General features: G+C 38.5%; 1 protein-coding gene across 2 annotated transcripts; it reads left to right on the forward strand.

The window, feature by feature from the left end:
• Positions 1-5961: 5961 nt before the first annotated feature.
• Positions 5962-9778, forward strand: LOC117591930. Of its 2 annotated transcripts, XM_034285336.1 has the most exons (3): positions 5964-7131; positions 8575-9174; positions 9242-9778. In XM_034285336.1, the coding sequence occupies exons 1-3, from the start codon at positions 6284-6286 to the stop codon at positions 9450-9452; spliced, it is 1659 nt and encodes a 552-aa protein (XP_034141227.1). In that variant the 5' UTR covers positions 5964-6283; the 3' UTR covers positions 9453-9778. The 2 variants fall into 2 exon arrangements, with proteins under 2 accessions (XP_034141228.1, XP_034141227.1); XM_034285337.1 differs by lacking the exons at positions 8575-9174; positions 9242-9778 and adding an exon at positions 7307-7459 and having other exon boundaries at positions 5962-7131.
• The last annotated feature ends 709 nt before the right edge of the window (positions 9779-10487 follow it).

Below are 10487 nucleotides of genomic sequence, written 5' to 3' on the forward strand. Positions count from 1 at the left end.
AAACAGCAATAAAATGGGTACTTTTTCCCTGCACATTCTGTGCAATAATGACCGCTAGGTTTCACAGCAGATTTTTCGAAAGTGGCGCCATCTATGAAATTTTCTGGTAGCGTTGAAACTACCAATGAGAAAAAGATTATGTCTCGCATAATGTACATACAAGATATCGTTGTTTGAAGACAGTCATAAAGCATTTACGTTGTTAAGTTATCGAATTACGATGTTTAAGTAAAATGAATATGTTTTATGATTAACGAGGGCCGGTATTCGGGAAACGCGATTAAACCGCATTTGTCGGTGGTTTTGACCTCATTGGGACAATAGTGCATCTGCACCTCAGCTGTGTTTTGTCAAATATTAAATTTTTTCTTCATCCGTCATCTACATCTACAACACTTGTCACACCAACACGCTCGCCGCCCTTCCCTAGACCCACATACTGCTGACTTGCGGCAGAGGCAGCGCCCTCACACAAAAAAAATACCAATACAAGCTGTGGGACGGGGTGGGTTAAAAGTCGGTAGAGGAATCGCCAGGGGGAGGGCAGAGGCAGGGGCCGAGTGAAGCAGCAGCAGAGTGTGAATGAGAGAATGTAAAAAGAGCAACAAAAGCTGCGGGACATGGTGGGTTTAGCCACTGGAAATTAGTTTCTCCATTGTGGCTATAATAATGATCCTATCGGATCCCAATTCAGTGATCTGATAGATATGGCCATTCACTACGGAATGGCGTTTTTAGTTTTCTTTTATCTTCAAAATTGTAGGTTTGGAAGGTTTTCGCCCTTTTGCGGGGGCGGAAGGGGGCGTGGCTCATTTTTGAAATACACTGGTTTCAGTGTGAGCATACAGCAGTCCGGAGCCAAAATTTGGTGGCTCTAGCTTTTATAGTCTCTGAGAACTAGCCGACAAACAAGACGGACAGACGGACAGACAGACTCTATCGACTCGGCTATTGATGCTGATCAAGAATATATATATAATTTATAGGGTCGAAAACGCTTCCTTCTGTGCGTTACATACGAGAGTAAATAGGGTATATTGTATTTGTGCACATAATTTAATGTATGTAAAACACAGCAGGAAGCGTTTCGGAACCCACAAAGGATATATATTCTTGATCAGTATCAATAGCCGAGTCGATTGAGCCATGTCTGTCTGTCCGTCCGTCTTGTTGAGCGCCTGGATCTCAGAGACTATAAAAGCTAGAGCCCCCAAATTTTGCATCCAATATGCTCACACTGTTACAAATGATAAGATAATATAAAACTATAAACGCCATTCCGTAGGGAATGACCATATCTATCAGATCACCAAATTGGGATCCCATTGGATCATTATTATAACCACAATGCAGAAATTAATTTGCAGTTTCTAAGCCCACCCTATCCCGCAGCTTTTGTTGTTATTTTCACATTCTCTCATTCACACTCTCCTTCTGCTTCACTTGTGCTCTGCCTATGCCGTCCCTCTGCCTCTGCCGACTTTTAACCCTCCCCGTCCCACAACTTATATTTGTTTTTTTTTTTTGTGCGGGCGCTGCCTTTGCTTTTGCCGCGAGTCTGCAGTGTGTTGGTCTAGCGAAGGGGGGCGAGCTAAAGGAGCGTGGTGATGTGAGAAGTGTTGTAGATGTAGATGACAGTTGAAGAATGTAAAATTTGACAAAACACCGCTAAGGAGCAGTTTTAGTACTGAGTGCCGGGTATAAAAGTTGTGACGCGTAAGAATCGTCTCACACGCTTCTCGCTTTTTTGTTTGTTTACTGTCTGGCAAATATAAGGCTTGCAAATTCAAAATTAACGATTTTTGTCAGGTATTTTGTTACTTTAGTTTTTTGAGTCAAAGTTTCGTAGAAACGAATATTAGTTTTGCATTTCAAATCTGAATACTTTCCAGACGTTAAGCTAAAACCACTAATTGTTACGGTAAACTTTATAGGTGCACTTATCAGCTTTTAAAAATGACAAAGGTCATTACATGCATATGTAAGTTACTTAAGTTATTTGAATAATAAAAGACCTATTTCTAAAAGAAAGCGTTAAAATAAGATACCAGTTCTTAATATTTCTTTGAAAAAAGTTTTTCCATAGAAAAACAAATAATTGTCATCAGACCATTTCTAAGACTTAGCATATCTTTCATAAAGAGTGCGTTTGGTTCCTTGAGCTAAAATCGTGTAGGGTAGTGTAACAGGTGTCATCTTTCAGCTGTCGACCCAACGCGCATTGCTAAAAAACCAAGATCAACAATAGAGTTGCAGTAAATTTATGTTCTCTCTGCCCTATACGAATACTGTGCATACTTTAAACATCTCTCGTACCACCGAACTCAAGAGATACGCACTCATTTCTCGCCGTCCGCTGGGACACATATCCTGCCAAAACGTCTTCTCATGGCGTGACTTGTGGTTTCGAATTTCACTTTAGAAGCAACAAATTTTAGTATTTCCTGCCCTTAATGGTTCCGAAAACCTTATGTATATTCTCTTTTAAATGATCCTTAAAAAAATGCTCAGCTAAGGATAGATGAAATCTATACCGCTTTTGTACATACATACATATGTAGATCTTCAGCTCACTCGTATGTTTTTACTCATATCCTTTGGTCTGCACTGCACACGCACTAGCATCCACAACAACAAAATTCTAAAAAAAATTGTATAATTGTATGTATGTACATACATATGTATGTAACCTTCTTATTTGATCAAAGCTTTCATTTTACATTTTTCTACATCTGTCATGTCTGGAAATTTATGTTCAATTACTGCACCATCAGGTGGCCCATGCGACACCAAGCCCAATCATGCATTACATTTTACATTTTTTCTGCATCACTCATCTACATCTATATACATACATGCAGATGTATTTTTCACTTCTCACTCTGCTCGCCCCCCACTGATAAAGCCACACTCTATGCAGTGTTTGAGGAGGTGGTGGGGTATAGCCACTGCAAACTTATTTCTAAATTCTGGCTACAATACTTCTAAAATTTGACACTATCGCGGGGATCTGTTAGGTACATATGTATATATGTAAGGGCATTCTCTACAAAACTCTTTTTTTTTTCCCCCGTATCTTCAAATGTGTAGATGCCTCAGATGTTCGTCCTTTGTGTTAGCGCAAATGGGAGTGGCAAAATGTTGAAACAAACGATTCAGCGTGATATCACATGAGTATTCGCACAAAATTTGGTGACTCTTATAGTCTCGGAGAACTAGTCGTCAAACGAGACGGACAGACAAATGGAAAGAGAGACAGATGGAAACACGAACGGGAAGACAATTATGGCTGTAGCGACTCGGCTATTGTTGCTGATCAAGAATAGAAACACTTTATAGGGTCGGATACGTTTCTTTCTGTGCGTTGCGCACATTGCTCCGACCGACACGAATATACCCTTCGTACTCTTGCAGTACCGGGTACAAAACCATGATCTGTCTCAAGGATTCAAAGACGCAATTCAATTCGATACCCACACCAGGGCTTGGCAGGGCACTTTCTATTGTGCATAGGACAAGGCTCTGCCGAGGCGCTGCCGCTCACTTACTCGTGTATTACGTTCGAACGGATCCGTTTTCTGTCACACAAACGCAAAAACGAAGCGCGTTGTGTGCGTGCCGAGCCCTGCTACACACACACAGAAAGTGGTATGATCTCAACCCAAAACGCTGCGAGGCTAAGCAGCCTCATTTTGCTTCCTATCTAAAGGCAGTCGGCTACCAAATCAGGCGTATACCATTTCTATATATGTATGTATGTATGTATGTATGTATGTAATTATTTATGTATGTAGATACATATGTATTTTTTTTTGCGGCACACATTTGTTTGCTTCTACCTATTGTTTCGTTTTAGTTCTATTCGTCTCGACATTCTCATCCATTTGTTGCCTCGAAGCGTCGTGTTGTTTGTCCTCTAGAGTCTAGACTGTCGCCTGAATTTGGGAAAATTATTTTATAATGGTTTGAGGCAGATGTTTCTCTTTCGTAAATCGGCTTTTTCCTTTCTCATTTTGGGATCTTTTGGGCTGGCACTGATGCATACATACATATGTACATAAATATGAATGTATGTACTGAAACACAGCTCACATTCTAGTTAGCCGTATGCCTCTGATCCTATGTGTCGAAGTCCTTTAGAAATATGGAGATACATTCATATTCATACATTCATATTCATACATGCATATGTACATATGTATGTACATATGTACATGCATATGCAATAATTCTTGAAACAATATCATTGCTGATACTCCGATAAAAGACATTAGGCGGTCCAACTTTAAAAAAAAAACAAAAGATTGTGACAGATTTAAATTTACAAATTCATAGCCTATGAGCGGTTTATCTTATTATTTGATATACTGATATTATCTTATTTATCCTGACTCCTCTTGGGTATTGTATTTGGCGCAACTGGTGTGTAAAGTTTGAACAAACTTTGAGTCAAATTAAAGTTCATAACATAGCGATCCATATCTAGAGAAAAATTAATTTTGACGAGAAAAATTTTGATGCTTATGAGGCGGGGATTCAAATAATTTAAGGGTAGAGCAAGCCATATGAAATTAAGTTTGTATGTATGTATTTACATACATTCATATGTACATATATGTAAGAACGAATGCATGATATTTATGCATTTATTTATTTATTTATTTATTTATATATGAATGTACATACACACAAATTATATAAACAGGAATATGAAGTGATAACCATATATATATGCACATGCATACATACATACATATAAATACATATGTACATATTTACATATGTATGTATATTTAATGTAATATGTTGTTTACCCGGGTATCGGGTGTTATCTTTATCTGTTTAAAAATTCCCTGAATGAAAAATGAAAAGTCACCTGAAGGAAAGTTAAAATTTGGTATGTATGTTGATAGGAAAGTTCCTTGCCCCAGTGTATCTTTAGACTTCAAAAGATTTGACAAAAGCTTGAAACTTAACATGCTGTCTGAAATAGCCTTATCATAGGCTTGACCTTCTAACTGACTATTTTACGGGGCAGTACAAAACTCGACTCGACTCGCCTCGGTGTCGGAGATTCTGCTATATGAGTATTGCAAACATACATACATAAGTATGTACATATTGCTAAAATCGTATTCGTATGTGTTTTCTTAATTAAGTCTTATACAGGACACAGATGTTAAATTGGACCTCAAGAAGCAAATGGGCAATTTTTACTTATAATTCTCCCTCGACACAAAATGACGTGGTTCAGCAGAGGACAAATTTGGAAAGAAAGATAGCAAGGAGATATCATGTTTTTGTTTGAATACAAAATTTGTTTCGTTGTCTTTATTTTCTGTGCCTTACTACGGATAAGTATGTATGTATGTATGTACATACATATCTATTTTGATGCTACTTTTAAGACCCTTATAATATCTGCAGAACCAAATCCGCTCCGGAAGCAATGGCTAGTGAGAGAGAAAGATAGACAAGGCCATCTTCCTTCTCTTGGTACAGTTCATTGGCGACGGTGATTATGAGGGTGTATCTGTGTATACTCGTACAGCTGCAGATGCATCATATTATCCATTTCAAGTCACCAGCGCAGAAGCCGATGTCGGTGGTGGTGATGGTGGTGGTTGTTGGAAATTTGAAGCATAATACCGACGCCCATGAAGTCAACGCACAGTGGCTGAAATGCACAATCTAGCTTAATAAATTGTATATTTTCGATTTATGTTTTTTTTTCAAAGTCAGTTCAAAATTCAGTCTTTTAGTCTGTTTTTAATCTAAATAATATTAAATTAGTTTTTTAATATATATGGGAAAGACCGGTGGACCATAACAACACTCGATTTTGAAGGCTAGATTGTCCGTGTCGCCCACCATGCGCCGGAAAGCAGGAGAAGTTGAAAAACCAGAAGTAAAAGAAGCCGTAGACACAACAAAACGTCCAAACTCAAAACAAAATACAAATCCGGCCACAATCAATCGGAACGTGGAACGAGACGGTTCGTGCGGTGCTCGTGCAATAGTTTCAAATTAACTGCCTTTTCGATGGTGAATAATATGAAAGGGTCTAGACTCTTGAGTTAAATTTGCCAGTGTAGCGAATCGCTGTGTAAATAGTGAGCTATCGAAATGAGCTGTGTTAAAAAAAAATTAATTGAATAGTCGATTCATAGTTTGGATTATCGTGATCATAGTGAAAGAAAGGCGTAACGTGTTATATGTATACGCATATGTATATGTACATATATGTCATTACATGAATGTGGTGGACCAATTCCCGTACTGAATGTCTTTAATTCTTGAGATGGCATCGACATCTACGGCACCAACTCCAGTGGTTTTTGAAAACGGTACAGTGCTAGGATCCATGAGTTGTGAGCACTCCCATGCGAAGGTCCAGTTCCTGGGCAATAAGTCGCACTTTGTTGTACCGGAAATAGTAATTAGTTTCAGTCAGAGCAGCAATGGAATCTACAACAATCGAAGTCTCTGTGATATGTCGAGTTCCAGCGCAATCAACAGAATTAGTCCCACCATTAACAGGAATGAACCGTCTGGGGAGCATACGTCGCTTCTGGAAATTCATCAGCAAGAAGGAGAGGAAGAGTCTGAGTTTGAACAGTTCGTCTTGAACCGCACCAGTTCAGAAAGTAACATACTAGAGTCTAGCACCTGCAATGAATTGCAGATGTCTAATTCGCTGTGCGTTCAAGCAGCATCCTTATCGCTCCAAAATCGTGCTCTGGACATGCTTAACACGAGTGCGTGTTCGCGGTCCGACTCCGAGTCCAGGCAAGGCAAGCGTATGCGGCGCAAGGCGGACAAGGCCAAGATCAATTGCTCCACTAATGCACTCGGCTCTCCGACGCCCACAGTGCCGTCAGTTGCAGACGTCCTCTGTCCTCCACAATACACGGCAATTTTTCTTGACCGCCACCATGGAAACAGTGGCTTAACAGCGAACGCTCAGTTGACGGGACCAGTCATCTCATCGCCATTTTTAAGTGGCAACCCAGGCCAAGGGACAGGATCCGACGCTGTCAATTTTATAGAGTATCATCAATACTGTCAGCAGCGCCCTGGAAGGGGTAACGTGGCACTCGGACATCATCATCATCTGCATCACCCGCGAAGGTAACTGAAGCAGATAGAAAACTGGCTAAACCAAATACAACCCTATAAGATAGATACGCATCCATCTGTGTCTCTAATGTACTCGAAAACTAGCTTATGCCAAAAAATAAACTAACCGCTTATTGAATTTGTTAAGCTTGAATACATTCAACCGGTTCCGTTCCTTTTACTACAGCCCCAAAATGTATCATTATGGCATTCTTAGTGGTTGTTATATGACACCGCCAAAAACCGAGGGACGGAAGTTCTTCAATAGTCAGTTCGAGTTTCATATTTGTGGTTGAGTCGGTCAACGCTGGAAAATATAACCAGCTGGCTTATGTGTACATTTTATTATATGTTATATATGTACATATGTATGTATATTGGTTTGTGCGCATGTTCGCAATCACTTTTCTGATAAAGAAATACAATGCCTTGACTATATTATTTTATTCAAAGCTCCGATTATTTTGTCTGATAATCCAACTCGCAGTTGCAATAGCTTGGTTTTGAGTTATACTTTACTAATTAAACAAAAATAATTATTTTTGAGCAACAAAATAAAACTCAAGATATGATAATTATTCTTTGAGTTTCATTGTTGCGCACACTTTTAATTTCAACTTACTCTTACATAGTAACTGCAAAAGTTATACTTATGTATGTATATTTTGGTTGGTCTTCGCTCACTAATGAATAATATACATATGTACATACATACATACATATATGACTTTCGCATTTACTACGTAAGAATAAGTTTAGATTAAAAGTTGAGTTTTATTTTCGAGGAAAAAAAATTACAGTTTTTTATTTCTATATTTCCCACTATATTGCGAGTAGGTAAAAAAAACTTGGCAATTAATCATTATCGTATAATTGTTTGAATTTAACTTACATATAATGAAATCAGTCCCTGTCAGGGACTAAGAAAACAGGTTTATCTTCATTTTTGTTTTGGATATCTCGAATTTGCCAGATATTCTTTGGCTTAGAATAAAAAAATATGACTAATTATTTCCTTATTCAATTCAGGGTTGCTCGGATATATAAGTATTTTAATTATCCGTTAATTTTCCTCTGTCGATGTCCGAACATGTAATTGAACACTTGAAAATAACAGAGTGGACTAGAAGCGAGACATATCGTAAACGTTACAAATAAACACAGACAAACATTTAGGGGTGGCTATGGATCAGACAATAGGCAGGTGAAACGTACCAGATTTAACAATATGTGCCTTATGAGCATGTTATCAAGATTAATGTGTGTTCGAGTAGAGTTTCAAAGGCTATCAATAGGAATCGATGGTTGATATATCATTAGAAAATAAGGATGTGTGAGAGAGACCGGCAGCCATCTACCTGCCAAAGGCCAGTGCGATTGAATACCTTTCGGATGCATCAGGTAGATTCCGAGCTCCTTAAAAGAAAACTAATGTGTGTCCTCACTCTTTTGCAGAAGTCTCTTTGAAGTGGCTGTACCGCTGGCCGGTAGCAGCGTGGAAGTCAGCAACAATTTGATCAGAACAAACATCAACATGTCTGGTACTGCTGAATCCTCCGGGAATCTGGCTGTTAGCTGTTTTCGAAAGTGGTTCGCACGTCCGTCGCTCCCTTTCGTAATAGGCATATTTGCTCTTGGTGGCGTGGCATGTACACTTGGCGGCATAGTGCTTGGCAGCACGGGTCTGATAGAGCATTCTACACAGTATCTAAGTGCGGCGCTGTTGATGATCGGCATTGGTGTATCATTGTTGGTCATATCGGGCGCAATTTGGCGTCTGAGTCTTCCCGATGATGTCGATGATTGTCCCTGCTTTCGACGAATGGAAACCTGTCGCAACTGTAACAGCCCACACTGCAACAGTCGCCTTCTTCCCGGCAGCTATTTGTACCCAGACTTCCAGCACCGGCAACCGCCGCCTTCATATCTAACTTCGCTAAACGAGTACGCATTCATATATCATCATAGTGCGCATCCGGCAGCAGCCGCAGCCGCTTATGCTACATTAGGACTGAACACTCCTCCGCCGCTATATCGTTCGACCTACTCCCTCAAGTGAGCATAAGCTTTTCTTTCGCATCGATACCGTTCTTGAAATTTCCAAAATTATCCTTAATTTCAGCACTTTGGCATCGGTGGGTACACCTACACCTTTACAATTGCCACAAACAAGCGAGCATGCATCTGAGGATCGCCATCCGGTTCTGCTCATCCCTGAAGCACCCAGTCAGACATCATTCAAAGAGGTAGAGATCGAGGACATGCGTGAGGCTGGACCTCTAATGCTTGGGGTCGAAATGCAAACGCTTTATAAGGAAGCTGAGCTTGACTAGAGTCTGCGTGATTCCGAAACAAAATACGTTTCAATGATCTTCTGATTTGACTGACTGATTTTCAACATACATACATACCCTTGTTTATATATACATATGTACCTATACATATATACATATGAACTTACCCATATGGACATTCACACTTTTATACATTTGTACCGTACCGAATCAAGAATAGTTTGAATATTGTAAAAACGTTAAAAATACAGAAGCATTATAACCAATTACATAATCTTCATTCTCGACACTATAATTTTAAGCAGCGTTAAATGCCATGAAAAACGCACAACTAAATTATTATATATCTTACTGATGTTCGTTTATAAATATATGAAATGCCACATTCAAAACTTAATAAACATATGAGTAAATATGTGAATATACATACAGATGTATGCAAAGCGATAATTTCCAATATAATCACACTTAGGGTTTTTTTCCAGCTGTTAAGATCTCATTATGGAAAATAATTGTTTATGTTGATCAACCTCGTCCTCTAAGCACTTTAAATGCCAAAAAAAAATGTTCAACAAAGAATCTCAATGCCAATATGAATAATTTTTTTAGTAAAACCCACATTTATAGAATCAATATTTCCTGGTTTGCAAGATTTTCAATGAAGAATATAGGATATCCGATTTCGATACTTAATTAAAGCCTTTTTGCGCTGTCTCACAATTTCTCACAAATTTAGAATCATATCTCAATAAACAAATTATGTCTACAGCTACCAACATAAAAGTGACATTCTATGAACTATGCATCTAAATTAACATTTATTTATATTGAATGGAAGTTTAAAAATGTTTCTAAGTACATAATACCCGACATAATTTTTGCTCAAGGAACCAAACCAACTTTTTCTAAAAGATATGGGGCTTAAAAATTGTCTGATGATATATTTTTCGTTTCCATGGAACAATTTTTTTTTAAGAATTTAAGAATTTTAAGAATTTTTTTTAGAGGTAGTTCTTCCATTTGAACTAACTTGAGTATCTTCTGCTTGTTATGAACATTGTCATTCTGAAAAGC

Source organism: Drosophila guanche, unplaced genomic scaffold (genome assembly GCF_900245975.1).
Source record: "Drosophila guanche unplaced genomic scaffold, DGUA_6, whole genome shotgun sequence".
Classification (NCBI taxonomy): Eukaryota; Metazoa; Arthropoda; class Insecta; order Diptera; family Drosophilidae; genus Drosophila; species Drosophila guanche.

Bases quoted from the DNA above. Each gene is read 5' to 3' on its own strand.
- LOC117591930 (XM_034285336.1), top strand. From the start codon at position 6,284: ATGTCTTTAATTCTTGAGATGGCATCGACATCTACGGCACCAACTCCA. The intron at 7,132-8,574 runs GTAACTGAAGCA...ACTCTTTTGCAG, and splicing joins CATCTGCATCACCCGCGAAG to AAGTCTCTTTGAAGTGGCTG. The intron at 9,175-9,241 runs GTGAGCATAAGC...CCTTAATTTCAG, and splicing joins CGTTCGACCTACTCCCTCAA to CACTTTGGCATCGGTGGGTA.